Here is a 19,262-nt window from a genome sequence, read left to right as displayed (position 1 = left end):
AGTCAGTAATGAGATTATTCTATAAAGAATGAGTCTGTGAGGCCATTAAGAGGTCTTAGGTCAAGAGACCTTTTTAAAAAGACCGGGAAAAAAAACGATTTAGAAAGACTGCTCTGTGACTGCACAGAGCGGTCTTTAACTGTCAGCCCGTTCGATGCACACAAGTGTGTGTAGGGACTGACAGGCACACCAGGACCTGGAAGCGGCCAGGAGGGAGAACAAATACGTGTCTTTGTGTGTGTTTGTGTATGTGTGTTGGTTGTTCCTGTGTGTGTTTGTGTGATTTTTTTGTTGGGCTCAGGGGTGTTAGGAGGGGAGGGAGATGGCGAGGACTGTGGGCAGGGGGTTCGGGCAGTGAAACCCCCCGATTTGCACTAGATCTTGGAAGAGGATGTTGGGGATGAGGAAATTACATTATTTCGATTTGTGGAGGCCGCCTAAAATCAGCTGAAAGAAATCTGTCTTTTGGTTAGACGACCTACAAAAATTGAAATAATGACATAGAACCCATTTGTTATGGCCCCCGGCACAGACCCACTCCAGGTATCACCATTAAGACTGGTGGTTAGTGTGCAATTGTTTCCCAGCAAGAGGTAGGCCACAGCAAAGGTCAGCTTGAGTACAGGTTTGGAAATGCCCTCTAGGCAATGGTGTGACCAGGTGTCACATGAAGTGGCCCTGAAACCAATCTTCCTCTACATGGCCAATTCTCAGACCTGCGAGTAGTGGCAAAACCTTCAATGGTGTGTCTTAGCACATTTTTACCAAAGTGTAGGAGCCCCTCTACAGAGAACAAACATGGTTCAAATAACCTGCTCTGTGGGGTGTGTCCCACTCAGCGGGGTCTACAGCCACATGTGGGGTCACTGAATTCATCACAGAGGAGAAATGTCCACTTGTATAGTAGTCAGGTCCCACCCACAAGGACAGCTATTTTGTTACATGTATAAATCTTGCAGTTTCTAAGCAGTTGATTCAGTTTGCAGACTTTGAAGCAGGTGGTGCTTTTCTATCTTAATAGAATGTACATACACAATGACAAGTGTTTTGAGGGCTCAATAAATGATGTAACAATGTATATATTCCTACACAAGACTTGATAAAGATTGTGACAATGGCGTCACATTTCTCATCCCAGACCCATCACCCACAAAGTCAATGTTTCCTTTTCTGGTGCGATGTTATATTACCTGAAGGAAATAAACCTGCTGAGCATTAAAAGGAGGAAAAACGAAACAAAGGAAAGGCACACTGTAGCCTATGTGCACAACTGTGGACTCTTTGTCGATCAAAGATTGTCCTGGAAATATCAACAGTGCCGGCATCAGCCTTCCGCCTGTTGAGATAGATTGAGCACTGCTTCCTTTCAGGCCTCCTTTACTTCATCAAAGGTGGCCATTTTGATTTCTGTTGGCAACCCATGGCTAGACTACAGTAACTGAAATAGCTTGCAATTTGAATGAAGGTGGAACTAGAACAGAACTGTTAATCAGCCAGACTTTGCTGGGAAAGTTAACAGATTGTTTGTCCTGAGAGGGCAGAAAATCGTTACTGGGTTCAGAGCGTGATAAACTGATGTGTTCATGATGAAGCAGAAACGCAGAGTGATTTTCGGAAAGACATATATTTTTCCTTGAGGGAATATAAAATCACAGAGGCAGGATTATGAGTAAGACATTCTTTCGGAGGCACCTGTAAATTGCAGTGACTGATTTGTTGTGACACATCAGTCACTGTTTTTTCAGAGTTACACATATCTTTTATTCCTGAGTGAACACAAAATATGTGACAAGCCTCAGAGAGACTCGCATTTTCCTTCCTCAAGGGAACAGAAAATGATTGGTAAAACAGAATGGCAGGCGTATCTTTACTTTGGCTATGCAAAATCAGTGAGTTCAGAGTGACAAATGCATTTGATTTCTGAGGGAGACGAAATTCCCAGTGAAGTTATGTTTTGTGAGGTGGCAAAAAAATCACTAATTGGCAGAGACACACATGATTTGTTTGTGCCTCGCAAATGTACATTAGTTATATGTCTTTTCTATCCGATGGGTGGTTTTATGGTTCCAAATGGTTATTTGGTCCTGTTCCCAGAAAAGCCACACTTGCACTGTGGGGTGCAAAAGGTATCTAGGGATGTTGTCTGAGTTGGAATGCCCCAGACGTCTGGAAGGACCTTATGTGAATATATCACTTGTAATTTACATATATATATATACGCTCAAATCTGTTGTCAGAGACATGTATCTTATAGAAGGACCCTAGGTCATAGAAACAGATCAGAACAAGAAATCACCTTTCACAGCCTGACAGGAATACATTGAGCTCTCACGGAAGTAAAAAGTGAAGACCATATAGCCATTGGGCAACCCGGGAAAGCCTATGTCTCTGATAAATAAATATTTAATTGTATGCAAAACCATGCTTTTATAAAATGTTCCATGTAGAAATATGAAGAAGTTAAATACGGACCATCTATGTAACATGAATGTTGACAATATATGTGTATATATGTAAATTACAAGTGATATTTTCACGTTAGGTCCTTCCAGACGTCTGGGACATTCCAACCCAGACAACATCCCCAGGGTGAAAATCACCTCATAATTCTTTGAGAGGTTTCAGGGCCCTTCCTGGCTGCCTCGAACCAGCCAACATTACAGCCAATACTGAACTCCAGTTTGAGATCCAAATGTGAGTTGCAGTTAAAAGACAACTTTTAGTGATCTGCAAGCCTAATCAATCCCCTTACAAAGTTTGAGTGGCTTGTCGGTCTGTTGCGGTGGAGTTCACATGGCAGTACTTAAGTGGTGCCAGATTGTGAACTTGAAGACGAGCCAGAAGAGTTCCTCAGAGTGTGCAAGGGGCATGGACAAAGACAATTGTACTCAACTCCCTCGGCCTTGCTTCATACGTCCAGGTGCAAACAGCTGGAAAGTTGGCGATGCGTAGATTATTGCTGGCTAAAACGTCTGCCAGGCATTCCTGGCGTTTTCCTTAATTGCAGGTTCTCTTTTTGTAATGAAGATAACTGTAGGTTCCATTTTTCACGGAGAGCAGAAGCAGGATGTTGCTGGGCATGCACTCATGCCATCGCATGATACATTTAGAGCAGATCTAGTGTATATTTCTTTGCAGCTAATGTGCAGTGACATCGATGTTCCTGGCGTACGGTACCTCTCAACCTACTGAGCCCTTTAAAACACTTGCCTTTTGTATAGGCGCTTTACAAATAAACATTACCATTACCGTTACCATTGACTCTAAGGAGGCTGAAGGAAGATGTTTGGGAGGATGGCCCGATAAAGGGAAATGAAGGCAAATCATGCTTGAGAGGACAATCCAGATGAACTGGGTGATCCCTTGGCAGTCTTTCCAGAGAAGCAGCCTGCCCGAAGGATAAAGATGCTCCAAAAGCAGTGGCAACTGGTGACTTTTTAAAATGCCTGACTGTATATATTTTTCCAGAATCGGAACAGGTAAGCAAGAATACTGAGTGAGCTCTAACCCACTTGGGAGGATCAACTCTACAGGGAAGTCTCTCGAAGCTATTATTTTAAATGGGTCAAAATAGTGAAATTATGTTGAAAAATATTGCTTTTACAGGCAGTTGTAGTTGTGGAATACAAGAAAATCTTTGAATACTTCAGAAAGCAAAATAAAAGAAGTGATGGCCAGAAGGTTTACAATAAATCTTAACCTCTGGCAGTGCTCTGGGCAACCCTCCAGACCATCGTTCTTCGACCTGCCAAGCCATTACAAAAGAGGAAAGACCATATGCAAATCAGGCTTGGTCCCACCCCCAAAGGGGCAGTCCAGTACGAACTGCTTGGTCACTTTCCTTGCGCACCAGACCACAAGCCTCCCCAGACGTGTTTCGGCCTCATTGGGATTCATCAGTGAGGGGTAGCTTGGGTCTCTAGGCCCAGCACCCATATTTGGCATACCCGTCCCACTCGGGGTGAGAATAGCAAAACAAAAGAGGGGGTGACTGGAAGGTTTAGAATAAATCTTAACCTCTGGAACTGCTCTTGGCAACCCTCCAGACCTTCGTTCTTCGCCTGCCAAGCCATTACTAAAAGGGAACGACCAAAGGGGCAGTCCAGCCCAAACTGCTTGGTCACTTCCCTTCTGAACGAGATCACAAGCATCCTGAGACATGTTTCAGCCTCATTCGGTGTTGTCAGTGAGGAGTAGTTGGGTCGCTAGGCCCAGCAGGCACGGCACCCACGTCTGGACATACCCGTCCCACTTGGAATGACAATAGCAAAACAAAAGAGGTGATGGCTGGAAGGTTTCTATTTCCCTATGTAAGAGAGGATATGGCCAGATGTGGGTTCCTTGTTTGCTGCGATAGGGAACCAACCTGCACCTCACTGAGAAGGCCCAACAAGGCCGACACATGTCTTGGGTTGCTTGCGTTTCTGTGCAGAGGGGGCCTGGCCTAGCAGTTCGGGCGGGGTGGCTACCATTGGTGGCAGTACCTGACTGATTTGCATATGGCTGGACCCCTTTCACAATGGTGCAGACGGGCTAAAAAACAGTGGTGTGGAAGGTTGCAATGCCAGTGGTTCAGATTTATTTCTAAACCTTCCACCCATCATTTTGTGGGTTGTTAAATACTTCAGATGCCAGGTCACCAACAGTATGCAGGAGTATTTCACTGGAGCACATCTTGCATGTGCAAATCAGACGATTGACAACCCCTCAGCTTGTGAGGCCTGGGATGCCCCTGCCTGTGCTCTTACCTGGTGCCTCCCCAACAGGCACCCCCGGCACTTCCCTCCCACTCCCTTGGGAGCCCTTTAGCACATACTTCCCCAACCGCGGGTCGGGGCCGTCTAGCACTTACCCCCCACCTACCACCCCCCCACTTCTTCTTCTCTCTGCACTTGCATGTTCTGAATGTGACAAGGCCTCGTAGTGCCGCTGTTGTGCGTTTTTTCTTATTTATTCGTTGTCATTTCCATTGTTTATTTTTACCCTTGTCCCCTACACTTTGCCTTGTGGTGCTTTGAACCACTGTCTTGTATAAGCGCCATATAAATAACCCATATATACAAATACAAATTGTGTGCAATGTAGAAACACAAGGTACACAGTAGACACACACATTTGTGACATGTTTCTGAATACATTCTGGATACATTTCATCACTACGACACTGAAAAATCACATCTGGCAGTGACACCAGTTTTAAATACTGTGCCCGTAGATTTATAATTAGTGCACACCAATATTCCTGTGCATCTAATAAGATACCAACAGAGCAACCGCAACATAAAATACAATCAATATCAGCTATGCTGTGCCCCCCAATTTTGCCCCACTCTATTCCCATAAAATGCCTTGTTGGGCGGGTTCAGCCCTATGTCACAGTCATTGCCCACCTTTAAGACACTCACTTTTTTTGTTAATTTATATTTTTAAAGCGCTCACACAGCCCCGGGGGAATAGAGGCGCTGTTCCAGGAATATGTCTCTTAGTTGCGTGTTTATAACGCAATAAATACCTGGAGGTTTTTAAGCACGGACCCGGGGATCGAACCTGTGTTGTTTTGTGTCGTCTTGTTTCTAAGGTGAGCACGTTACCACTGAGCTATCCTTCCAGGACAAAAACCTGCCCCATCGTCTCCCGTAATGTTCCATGTCACTCTCATTGCCCTAAGAAGTGCCCTATCTCGATGTGCCACATCATGGTCTGTCCAATTGCTCTTTCATTTCCCCCCACTTGCCACATATCATTCGCATCGTCCCCAGGCCTCCTCTATTACACAAGGTTTGTCGTCAGGTCAATCCCATTATCCCAGAATTGCCTCATTGCCTCCACACCTCCCTGTGCTACACTAGTTCCCCCCAAACCGCCCTAAGCTTTGCCCCATGCCACTCTCATTGCCCCGGCGCAGGCCAAATGCCTACTTATTTGCCCTTGTTGCTTTGCTTGCGCCTAACTTTGCCCAACTATCTCGCACTTCGCTCCTTGAACTGCCCCATTATCCCCAGTTGGGCCTCATGCTTGGCTCGTTGCCGCCAAAAGACCCCGCTGCCCCCTAGTGTGTCACAGCGTGCCTCATATTGCACTTGAATTGTCCCATTAGCCCTAGTGTTTTCCTATGTCATTCTGGAATGCTGCACGTTTCACTTCCATTGCCAGGCTATGCCAAGCCGGAATGGGCATGATCTAGAATGCCCCATGCACAGTTACAATTTGCCAACGGGCAGCCCCGTTTTCTTCTTCCACGCTCGGCCCGGAGGGTCATGCCTAAGGGATATGGAAGCAGGGAGAATGGTGTCTGTCGCTGCTCTCCTTGAAACCTGCCTTCATCAGGACTAGGGAAGGACGCTCGCAGCCCCAGCTGTGGCTGTAAGATTTGAGCTCTCCCCGGGACTAATAGGGACCATTTCACACCCGCGCCACCCGGTGGCATGCTGAGGTCTAAGGCGCTAGTGTTGCAGAGGGCACTGCAGCCAGCGAGCCTCAGAACTGATCAGCTCAAACGCTGGTTGAGGATGGTGCTTTTCTGTTTCCACGCAGCACCCCCTAATGGTCGCTGGGTGTATCGCATCGCGAACTGTTCACAAGTGTGCCGCACTCCAGGCAGGCATGCGTTGGGAGGTTGCACGGTCTGACGTATTCTTGCTGAAGGCTGATTCTTCGCTGATGCTACAACAAGGCATTTCTAAGTGGCTGCCTCGGGTGCCACGTGCAAAAGGACTCCATCTTGGCTCCAAAAGCATCAATGCTGATCCTAGTGCAATGAATTGTGTGCATCAAAATGACCCTTCACCTGCAACAGCATACATGCATACACTAGCCCGGCTTCTTCGCACAGCTGCTGTACTGGAATCATTAGCAACTTGGGGTTTTAGCATCAGTAAACATGCAGAGATGCGGCTGCAGGGACACCAGTGCCAGGCAGGTGTGCCCCGAGGTCCTTTGGCAGGTGGAGTCCAGGCTTGAAGGTCAGGGCTTGAAGGTCACTGGCACTGAGATCAATATTTCCCATCTGAGCAAGTTTGTGAATAATCGAAGACATGCCGTACATCGACAACCAAACCGAAATGACCTTGTGGCTCAGAGGTCACCTTCATGTTTTTTTAAAACTTTCTTTTGACAATGGCAGAAAGACTCATGCATGGACTGAAGTTCTTTTTCGGGTCTTCAATAGAATTTATGAGGCCCACTGAGCTCCTGCTTTGCTGGGGCCTTGAACCTTGAACTAGATCTCCAGACCTATAACGCCCGGCATAGCCCAGCCTAACAGACTATATTAGACCATTCAAATGTTTATATCTGAGTTATCCATTGGGAAACATCAGGCCTTTAGGTATGACGAAGAACCAACTGCCACAACATAAACATTATAATGTTGCTCATGTGCTCAGCCACTGACTCTCTTGCCCACGCTAAATTCCTCAACCCCTCCACCCCCAGGGGTTATCCACCTATAATTGATTGACAGTTAGGTAGGAGACATGGGTCACTTGTCATTACACATCACATGCCTCTTCATCCCGTCATCCTTGCTTAAGGAACTGAATAGTTTGCCAGGCTTTGTTTGCAAGTGGGAGGAGCAAAATAATGCCAGACAACCTGGGTTCGATACCCGGTCCTGCACTTAAGAGGCTGGAACCTGGTATAAAGTGTGATATACATAACCAAATGAATTACATTAATTAATTTCCAGTGACTTGTGGGTAGCTGAATGACATATACATCTGAAGCTATGGCTCGAAAAAGCAGTAGGTAAGCCTCTGCTCTCTTAGCATCACTTTAGTCACTGCCTCTTCCTCTGCTTGACTCTGACCTCAGTGATTGACAAGATCAAAGGTGGAAGAATGAGCGAGGAAGGTTAGTGCCTTTTCCAGGGGCTTTATCAAGGGCACGCTAATCTTTAGCCTCCTTGAAGATCCTGGAATCCTCGGTCATGTGTGGCAGCCATTTATAGCCCGAGAAAACCAGCTGCAACCTTCACTAATGCTACAGAAGGTCATTGCAATAATTGAGTCCCTTTTACTGAGTCTGATTTCCTTCTCACTAGTCAATTTCTCCCACTCCCGCCATTTTACATGTCATCCGTAACCCTAAGTATAAAGGAAGTACATGGAGCTTTTGTTCGCGATTCTGCTTTCCTGCCCGCTTCTCCCGCACTTGCCCGCCATCTCAGAATTTAGAGTCGGATGGTCCGCTGCACACTAGCATTTTGAAGAGTGATTTGTGCAAATTCACAATGATTGTGTTTTACGACAGTAGGCTGCCATCGAGCATGGAGGGAATTCACTATAAAGCTGTCCTAGACGGCATGCAGAGCAATACAAACACCCCTAGATACACACAAATATGCAGAAACAATCGTGTCGTAGGAAGGGACACATGAAATTAATAAAATGAAAAGGTTAACAGGACAGAAACATTTTTTGATTTTACTTTGCGCCCGTGTTCATTTGTGGTGGACGGCTTGAGGTGTGAGGTGTGCTGCAATTATTTGCTAGGTGCAAACACATCGGGCACGTCATAGTGCGGGGGCATTGCCGCCTTATGCTAGTACAGTCAAGCATGGATATTTACTGCTATCCTATGCCAAGTAAAGCTTCATAATACAGGTACAGTCATCACATGCAAAATGCAGCCACACCTGCCCATGTTACAGCAACATATGCCAAATAACTCTCAAATGCCAAAATACTGCCATCTTATGCAAAATAAAGCTTCATTGTCCAGGTATAGTACTGTTATGGATGGTACAGCCTCATAGGTTAAGTTGCTGCTATCATATATCCTGTGCAACATCAAAGGAAAGGTAATACCTCAACATCATCATCACCTGCCTTCCCGCCCTCCATCACAGCTTTCCTATCCTGCTAGACTGGTTAGACCATCTAGCAATCCCCTTTGAGATTAGTCACACCATACTGCTCATGCAAACCCATTGGAAAACCAGCAAACAAGCCTTCATATCATTCAAGAAATGCCCAGTGGAGGCTCTCACACAAGATCTCGCCAAACTCCACCTCAAAGGGCGAGTCTACTGCTGACGAACCAAGACTGTGACTCGTTTCTCCAAGAACTAAACACCACCCACACAAACAACATCAACCACCATGCCCCAGTGAAACAGTGCACCCTCAAGCCTAAACCTTCCACACCCTGGTCCACTCAAGGTCTCAACTTCAACAAACGAACCATCAGAAAACAAGTATAGAATTGGCAAAAATCCTGCACTGCATTTGACCTTGCCCCGCTCAAGGAACTACACGCAGACTACGGATCATCACTGCCAAGACCACATACTACCAAAATACCATTGTCAAGACCAACATGGAATATCTGAGGAAACCCGAACAGTAGGTGTGAATTTGTGAAAGTCCATGTCCTGTTATTATTTCAGGAAACCTGGGCTAAAGACACACCGACCCATCTCATAAGTACACAATTGAAAAAACGATCATTGCATTGAAATGAAATCTTATCCCTTTTTCTCTCAAATGGGGCCCTTCATCCTTTTTATGTAGTGAAGGTTTATGCTTCCATTACCAAACAAGAGACAAGGCCACGAACTTCATTAGTGGACAATCAAGCATTTATCAGATAAACTACGCAATACATATGATATGATATGATATGGCGTTTATAACGCGCCTATACACAACTGTTTGACGAGACAATGATCCTACTAGGCCAGGTGTCAATCAGACCGCGTATGTGCAGCGGGGGAGAATGCTTTACCTGCCCCACCAATCATAGTTTGAGGGGACTTGATAAAAAAAGGATGGATGTGAGAAAGTCCCTGTGGGAAGAGATGACAGCGGTAGCAAGGATATAAATGAGAAGCAAAAGGCATGCAGGACAGCGATGAAAGGAAATGTGAACTGCCCACGGAAATCTGGGAGAACCTTTTGGAGACTGCTGATAATAACAACTTGTGGCGATTCTGGTGAATTATTGCAAAGGGAACTTGCCCTAAAGTGAACCAGAATAGTGAAACAAAATGTTTCATCTCATCAATGATTGCAGCAGCCCAATTAGTTGGTGAACAAGTGACCAATAGAAAAAGCCCCGTCAAGGGAAGGAATAGAATAAACCTCCAATAAAAACAACATTGTCTTCACCATAACCCGGATAAAAAAAACAAAAAAACAATTTCAGCAAAAATAAATCTAACAAGAGCTCAGGCCCACATTTCATTCCTGCTGGTCTCTTTAAATTAAATGTTCAAATTTGGGGGTCACTTTAAATAACAGATTCTGATGTTTTTATCCCAATAGACATGCAATCAGATGTTTAGAATAGGTTGAAAATACTTCCAATTCATACCGCATCAAGCGCAAAATGGAAGATTGGGATTGGATCACCACAGTGGAAAAGGCGACTAAAAACAAACTTTTATCCAACCTACCGCCCACGTTTAACAAATTAAAGAAGCCACTAAACTACTGCCTAAAATTCCCTGATAAAAAATTGAGAACCTTACTTCTGAAAGCCAGATTGAACCTACTCCCGACACGGGAAATTATGGCCATTCGTGACCCAAAGACCGTCAAGACTTGCCGCCTCTGCAAAGACCAGACTACGATCGAATCTGTCAAAACACCTAGTGATCGACTGCCCTACGACCAGGGAAAACAGAATAGCCTACCTTCACCCTCTGATCGAGAACGCCTGGATCTTGGAGCCCGACGAGTGGTGGGATAGACTAATCTCAGGAGAGAAAACGAGTTGGGCAGTGGCAATGGCCAAGCTAATTGAACTAGAGATGAAAGAAATAAACTCCAAAGGAACTCCAGTGCATCCACAGCAAACGTCAGATTCTCTTTCTTCACCCTCCACCGTAAGTCGTAACGCACGAGAGGTGTCTCCGGAGTAAGCATCCGTTGGAGAATAACCTGCGGTGGCGTTGCGTGAAGCCATTCCCTCCATAATCGAAGAAGGAGGACAAACTTTCACAACTTTTGATAAAATTCAGTTCCTTAAAAACGGAGTCAATATTTCAATAAAAAAAAAAAAAAGAATAGGTTGAAAATACTTCCAATTCATTTTTTTATTTTTTATTTATTTGCATTTATAAAGCGTGCAGAACTGCCCTGAGGCATTGTGGCGCTGTTACAGTAGGCTTAAGCTTAGACATACATAGTTATGGAGTAAACAGTCAGTTGCAATAGTGCATTGATAGGTGGTACGAGACAAGAGGGTCAGAAAGTTATGCTTTGCTATGGTTACAGTGCAAGCATAGCTGAGCATGCTGGTCAACATTTAGCAGAATAGAAAGGTTTTTAGGTTTTTGCAAAAGGTGGTGCATGATTTTTCATTCCCTAATGAAGTTGGTAGGGAGTTCCAGTTTTTGGGTGCGAGGTGTTGGAAGCTAGATCCTCCAGCTCTCGTTCTTTTGAATGTGGGAACATAGATCTGGTTGGCATGGTGGGCTCTAATGGGTCTGTTTCATAAGAAGGGACATAAGGACGTCACTTCTTTTTATCGTCCAATAACTTAATTAGAGGGATTTTCTAAAATATTTGGACACCTGATGTATATAAGCGTCTGAATGACTGGGTGGCAACTAAGAACCGCTTTGCTGATACACAATTTGGGTTTAGCGAAGGCTTTGGGACTTCAGGCAGCTCTCTCGTGCCCCCTTTGCCCCCTTACCCATGGTATGCTAAAAAGGCCCAGTACTGACTGTTTTCTGCAATAAAAAGTGTACAGTAATGGTACAAACAGCTATTGTAAATTACCTATTTCCACTTTCACACTAAAGTCATGGACGAGGAAAATGTTTTAAAAAAACATACACTCAGTGGTTACCTCCGACAGTAACTATTTCTGCATGGGGTGGGCTTGCATAAGTACTACTGGTGAAGGTGGAAATCCCCGCTGGCAGGATTTGTTCTAGAATGTCCACCCAACCTATAACGAGGCTCGCCATCTTGTGAGTCGTGTCAGTCAGTGAATTCTGTTTATTTCAGATTCAAAAAGTACACTCCATAGAAATGCACCATTGCGATAAAGAAATAGGTATTTTTAGCACTATAAGCACACATTATACTGGTTCTATGTCATATCATCGGCAGTGATTTTTACAGGTGTTTTTACGAACAAATTCTACTGAAAAAAGTCATCAACATTTTTAAAAATGTTTTGGGGCGGTTCTCAAGGCACTGATTTTTTATTGTTCCCGACGCAAACCCCTTATCTGCCGTCCACACCCAAAAAAATATCAATTATTTTTTTCTGCAAAGTGTTTTTAGTGAAAACACCCACTGAAGAAATGACTGTCGATGAAACGGCGTCGTATCCATTATACCATCACAGAGGTGTTAAGAATAATAACATCTCCTGGGCCCCGCAACCCCCCATGCAGAACTAGCTAAAAAAAGAGCAAAGCTGAAAGCATCAGATGAAGAGCTTATTAAAATTGCATTCCATGATGACATTGGCTGCTAGTTACCTTGCTAGTGGACATCAAAAGCCCTAGGACTTCTACCTTCCCGGTAGCTGCATCTTATCCAAGTTGCTTCTGCATACCAGAACCAGACCAATAAAAGTTGCCAAGACAAATAATTGGTACCTGCTCCCTACATAAATGGGAAAGACAATAACCGCTCCAGGATTTGTATATCCAACTTCCTTGAAGAGAGGGGCCAACCGTCTTCTCCTCAATCCACGATCAAGTGGGCGGAAAAGAAGAAAATTAGACCTATCGTCTGGTTCATGGAATTTTTTGCACAGTGCAAAGTGAATTTACACTGCAAAAATACACTTTGCACTGCTCTCTGTGAATCAGGGTGTTTGTTGGCAGTGCAAAGTGACTTTGCACTGGAATTCATGGAATGTTTAGTGTGGTGCAAATGTGACCTGAAAGTGTCCATGAATCCAGCCCATAGTTTCTAGCATTTCCCTCAAGCAAGAGCAGCGGCCACATTGATACAAGTTAAGCCTGCACTGGGCTACATTGCTTCTCAGATGTAATGTATGTAGTCTTGTTCTGTTCCGCAAAAATCTATCTAAAGGAATGATCACCTGGTCCAGATATTATGACTAGCCCCCACGGTCATTGATGCTCAAGTTGGACCTCATGCCAATTTCCCTCATGCCGCAGCCTGCACACGCTCTTGTATTTCAGCATAGAGGAGTTTAGTACTGCCACAAAGCTCAGTAGGGTGTTACCTGGGTCAAGGATCCATGATTCAAGCACTAGTAGGAAAAACGCCTGCCTCACGTTTGTTAGCCATTTGATTTTGTTCATTTTGTCATGGGAAACAGCTCCTGTACAATGGCCACACAGGCAAATGCTCTTCACAACACCACACATTGACCACGCCACGCACCACACGCTATATAGTATTGTATCCCCTTCCCCGCCCAATATTTGCCTCATGGTGGATAATCACATTAGCTGTTGACTTGACAGAGGTTTTCGGAAGCCATTTTCTATCGCAGGGACACAATCTCTGCCTTATGGCCCCCATACTTCGGCTGCAGAGGTTACTGGCGCATTCGATTTCTCGTTGAAACGCCTGGTGGCAGATGAAACGGAGATTGTCCTGCGCCTCCAGTGCAGTGATAGAATGATAGAACCCAAAGTAAGTTCACCAACAAGTGAATACCCAGGTAGGCACACGTCTTGTCCATCTCTGGTGACTTATCTTCATTAATAAATGTCTACTTAGGGCCTTCTCCTCCACCACCACCACCATAACCATTGACTTGGCAGAAGTCACTACCAAGCCATGGTCATCCCAAAAAGTCATAAAGGTATGCAGTCATTTCTTCAGAGCAATCTGTTTTAGCCAGTAAGACTGCATCATCTGCAAAGGTCAGCACCGAGACAGGTCTTCCAGAAATTCAAGGTTCCTGTGTTGTTTGACTTCAACCAGGAATCTGATCCATTTTAAAGCAGAACTACCAGTAAGGCCGACAGAAGGCATCCATTGTGTATGCCACAGGATTCTCGGAATGGCATCGTACAGTTCTCCCACCCTCACCCCCCGCTAAACCTCACGGGCAGGCCTAGTACAATAGTCGCTTGTTTTGTTCCTCCCCTCCCTTTCTGCACCCCTCTTCCTCACCTTTTGTTTTTCTCCGGCTCTACCAGAAATGTCGTCTGGCCTAGTACGGTAGTCGCCTGTCTGTTTCCATTTCCTTCCCACTCTCCCCCTCCCTTCCTTATCCATGTCTTAGCTCTTGCACTATCTGAAATGTCTTCAGGCCGAGTACGATAGTGAATTTCACATCCTTACTGTTCATGGCCTGTTAGAATGGAATTGTATTTTCCCTTGTCCCCTCCCTTGCCTTGAATCACTTTGAAACACATTATGTATAGACACTATATAAATAAACTATCATATCATATGATATAAACCCATTGTGCAGTTTAGAAATCTATTAAGAAACCCAAGTTAAAAATAAATTCCAAAGGTTTTCGACAGGGAGCAAGTTCAAAAGCTGTATTCAGATTGTGAATTACCATGTAAAGCGTCTTGGTTTTGATAGAGCATGGCGTGGTCCTGATCAAGTGGAGAGTCAAGCATTGATCCGCTGTATTGTTGCCCTTTTTAAAGCATGGCAGGCTTAAGGACATCAAAGTCGGCTGCTATGGTAAAAAAGTGCCGGTGTTCATGGATGCCGGCACTTTTCCGGACCGGACAATTACGGGTTTACCCGCGGGGCACCTGGGTTACCTCCAGATGGAGGTAAGGCAGGCGCCCTACCAGCAAAAAAAGCTCTCATTACCGGCAAATCCTCTCATGGTTTCCTATTGGAGTCCATGAATGGGGATTAACTCTGTCCCTCTGGCACTCGAAATCCAGCGGCAATGCCGCCATGCCGAGTGCCAGAAACTGTTACAGCCTTTGCTGGTATCCTGGCAGGTTTACCGCCAGGATAAAGGCAAGGTTGGAATGCGGCCCAATGGTCTTTATCAAAGTCAATTCCTGAAGTTGACTACAAAGCACACCCTCAAAGGTCTTGGCGTCTCTATAGAGCAAGGAAATTGGCAGACAGCACTTCAGGTATGACCTCAAGTCCTTAGTACAGATTTGTACAATCTTGGTCCTCTTGCAAGCTTCAGGAATATCCCCTTCCATCACAGTGGCTTCAGGATGTGTACCGTATTGATAACTCCTGTGCATGCTTAGCATGCGGGAATTAAATAATTTGCCAGGTTAGGGGTTTATCACCTAAATGTGGGTGTAAATGGAACATCTGATTCCCTGAATACCTGCTTGTGGTATCAGGGCTGGTATCTCCTGCGTGTGGTGCCAGGACTGGTGTCTCCTGCGTGTGGTGCCAGGGCTGGTGTCTCCTGCGTGTGGTGCCAGGGCTGGTGTCTCCTGCGTGTGGTGCCAGGGCTGGTGTCCCCGGCGTGTGGTGCCAGGGCTGGTGTCTCCGGCATGTGGTGCCAGGGCTGGTGTCTCCTGCGTGTGGTGCCAGGGCTGGTGTCTCCTGCGTGTGGTGCCAGGGCTGGTGTCCCCTGCGTGTGGTGCCAGGGCTGGTGTCTCCTGCGTGTGGTATCAGGGCTGGTGTCTCCTGCGTGTGGTATCAGGGCTGGTGTCTCCTGCGTGTGGTGCCAGGACTGGTGTCTCCTGCATGTGGTGCCAGGGCTGGTGTCTCCTGCGTGTGGCAACAGGGCTGGTGTCTCCTGCGTGTGGTGCCAGGGCTGGTGTCTCCTGCGTGTGGTGCCAGGGCTGGTGTCTCCTGCGTGTGGTGCCAGGACTGGTGTCTACTGCGTGTGGTGCCAGGACTGGTGTCTGGAACTCCCTTCAAATCTGGATCACAGGAGTGTCCGATGTTCAAAGCTTCTGGCTTGCTCTTAATGCTTTACAGTGGGCCTCATTACAAGTATGGCGGTGTGGGGAAAAAGTGGCAGTAACGGAATTACTGCCACTTTTACCGCACCGCTATACTACAAGTTTGGCCCTAGAGTGGGGGATTGACCTCCAGCATTATGGTGAAGGTGAAGACCCCCACGTTCCACCGAAAAATCTGCAAAATCGGTGGAATTACCAGGGCAATAATTCCGCTGGCGGTAATTCCGCCGAAATACCCAATGGCGTATTATTGACTCCAAATGAATGGGGACTAACGCCACCACCACCAGCTGTAATCTGGCAGTAAATCCGCCACACCAAGTGACGGTAACGGTAATTCCGTTGGGTGGTATTCCGGCAGATTTAACACCGGAATACCGCCCAACATGTAATGAGGCCTACTGGCTGTGCTGTGTTTCTATAGTTCTCTGGGAATGTCTTTTAAATGTTGTGTTAGATATTTTTCTGTTGGGTAGTGTGTCGGGGCTCATTGTACATTACACCATTTATCTTTTTCACAAGGCTTCTTCCTTAGGACTTCCAGCCAGTGACTCGAATAATGATCCCCATTTCTTCTTTACTTGTGTTTTTTCTCTCTTGGGCAGTTTTCTAACCTCAATCCATCATGGAGCAAGTTTTTACTCAGCGGTATCTGGGCAAGAGAGATTCAGAGGACAGATGTTTCAAACCACAGTGCTCTGGGACAACTGTTTCAGATGAAACTCCAGCCATTTCTTACTGTCATCAACACACACAGCTTGGAATGCCTCCTGCTCAAAATCGATTCCTGTCAGGGATTCCAGGAAGTGTGAGTACTGGTGGGGAACTCTGCAAGTTCAGCTCGTGTGTACAATTCCATACTGCAGTGCAACTTTAGTAGTGTGTGTGTGATTATGAGAGAGAGAGAGAGTGCGTGCGTGTGTGTGCGTGTGTTTGTATGTGTGTGTGTGTGTATGTATCAGGGATCCCCTCCATCCCATTTCCCTGCATGCTTACACCCCAGCATCAACACAGTCTTAAAAGGCAACCTGCCATGTCTGTGCATGGTGCCGCATGCCAGGTCTGTGCATGGTGCCGCCTGCCATGTCTGTGCATGGTGCTGCCTGCCCGGTCTGTGCATGGTGCCGCCTGTCATGTCTGTGCATGGTGTCGCCTGCCAGGTCTGGGCATGGTGCCGCCTGCCATGTCTGTGCATGGTGCCGCCTGCCCGGTCTGTGCATGGTGTCGCCTGTCATGTCTGTGCATGGTGTCGCCTGCCAGGTCTGTGCATGGTGCCACTTGCCATGTCTGTGCATGGTGACGCCTGCCAGGTCTTTGCATGGTGGGAGGCATTTACATGGATTCCTTTGCAACCTGCCTGATTTTTGAAGGTACACAAACACGTGGATCCCACAGGAATCCACTGCATCTCTGGCCGCATCAAAATTAGGAGCAGGCGTAGATGTCAGGTTTGTGTGCGACAGAGAGGATGGAGGTTTCGGATTCAGTCATTATATTCTGTGCCCCCACTCTTTCTCACAAATCCACCAAGATCATGTAGTGAGTAGAAACCGTGCAGAAATCATGGTATGCCTGATTTGTGTAGACCGTGGACTTTGCGCACTGACAGCAACATGATACCCCAGCAGCAGGCCTTGCTTTCTTTAATTCTGGTGGAGGGTATTTCAGCTTTAGGTAGAAAGAGCAGAGTTTCAGCTAGGAAAAAGTGACAATTGTTCATTTGCTGGCCCGTTGTCAGCATCCTCCCCATTCCCATTGAGCCCTATGGGGGCTCGAATGCGAATGGGGAAGGACTGGGTCCGGGTTCCCTGAATGGGGAAATACCGAGCTATTCTGACCTTGGAGGGCCCGTTATTTTCTCATTCAGGGAACACAGACCCGGTCCTTCCCCATTCCCATTCAAGCCCCCATAGGGCTCAATGGGAATGGGGAGGATGCTGACAACGGGCCGTTAATGACGGGCCTGTTGTTAGCATCCTGGTCTGCTTGCAGGACCTGCTAGCAGACCTTGTAATGAGACGGTAGGGGGTTAACGGCGCAAGCAGCTCTACCAGCGCCGTTAACCCCCTACCGCCAGGATCGTAATGTGGGCCACAGTTTCCGAAAATTGACAAAAGGGAAATTACCCATTTGTGAACATCCCTAGTTTTACTACCAGTTGCCCGACAGTGTGAAGTAGAAGAGCTTGCCCTGATAGTCACGAGTCCATTGCTGGCCTGAATCTTGCGAGGGTAACAAGTCCCACATGTAAACTGGGACGACTAAACTCTGCTTTAGCGCTAAGTCCAGATGGAACTGTAACTAGAACCTCTTTGATAACCAGTCTCGATCAGGGAGTTCAGTTGTAATATGTTTTAGTGGAAAAACTGGACAAATATGAAAAGGAGACCAATTATAATTATAATTGGTTATTTATAACGCGCTTAATACCCAGAGGTTTCTAAGCGCGGACACGGGGATCGAACCTGTGTTGCTCCGCGTCATCTTGCTTCCCTGAGCTATCCTCCCGAGACTCACTTAGTCCGGGAGATGTGAGGCAAGTGCTGCTCGTAAGAGGTTAGGAGCAGCACATCCAGAGTCCTTAACCAGATCTACTCAGTTTCTATGTAGACAATCCATGCCACTGATGTTTCCTGAAGCTGTGAGTCAAGTGCATGCCTATAATCCCCGTTTGAAAATAAAGATCTCTTTTCTGATGTGCCCTCTTGTGTTTGTGATTCCTCCCTTCCCCGAATAGTGTGAAGGGATTGGACATGAAGTACCCAGAGATGAAGGATGCTAAACGGCGTGAGCTGTGCACGATCTTCCTTAGCTATTTGCGCATGAAGCACAACGCCACGGGTGAGTAGGGCGACCCCCTGCTATCGAGGGTTCTTGAGAATGGCTGACCCTGGGTGATCCGAGGTAACCTTGAGGAAACTGGGAGGGAGAAGGTTAGCGGCCATCATCGCTATTTCAAGAGATCTCGAGACTATTTGGCCAGCAGTGATAATCTGGCCAAACACAAATATATACCTTGATACTGGACTCCAAATACTTGAACTTAAAAGGTTTCTATATTACAGTCCTTCCTGCTCACACTGTGCTGCGCCCGCCCGATGTGCATCCAAACATCCCATCAAACTTTTAATGGTGTCCCACTGGACCTCAAAAAACAAAGCAAAGTCCCTGTACTGAGTTCCAGATCGCACCCTCACTATACAGACTTAGGGCCTCATTACACGGAAGGCGGTAAACCATGGTGCTATTAGCACCATGGTTGCCGCCGGTACCATACCAGTACCACCATGGAGAAAAGGGGAATTACCACCCCATTCCAAGGTTGGCGGGGAGGTAATCCCCCCTTTCTCCATGGCCCTTCCCCATTCCCATTTTTGCCCCAAATTGCGGTACCGTAATTAGCACCAAGATCCCTTTGCGGGACCCAACTTTAACGGCTGGTCTAGACCAGGCGTTAAG

General features: G+C 46.4%; 1 protein-coding gene across 1 annotated transcript in view; it reads left to right on the top strand.

Moving 5' to 3' along the window:
• LOC138569360 (otoancorin-like) overlaps positions 1 to 19,262 on the top strand; it is a 209,496-nt gene that overhangs the window by 76,667 nt on the left and 113,567 nt on the right. The window contains exons 8-9 of the mRNA XM_069647277.1: positions 16,409 to 16,611; positions 18,541 to 18,644. Of these exons, the coding sequence (XP_069503378.1) occupies positions 16,409 to 16,611; positions 18,541 to 18,644 (307 nt within the window). The remainder of the gene's footprint in view (positions 1 to 16,408; positions 16,612 to 18,540; positions 18,645 to 19,262) is intronic.

The sequence above is a fragment of the Ambystoma mexicanum genome, chromosome 2q (genome assembly GCF_040938575.1).
Source record: "Ambystoma mexicanum isolate Mex_15411 chromosome 2q, UKY_AmexF1_1, whole genome shotgun sequence".
Classification (NCBI taxonomy): Eukaryota; Metazoa; Chordata; class Amphibia; order Caudata; family Ambystomatidae; genus Ambystoma; species Ambystoma mexicanum.
Note: the sequence above shows the minus strand (reverse complement) of the source record. Positions and strands in the feature narration are given on the sequence as shown.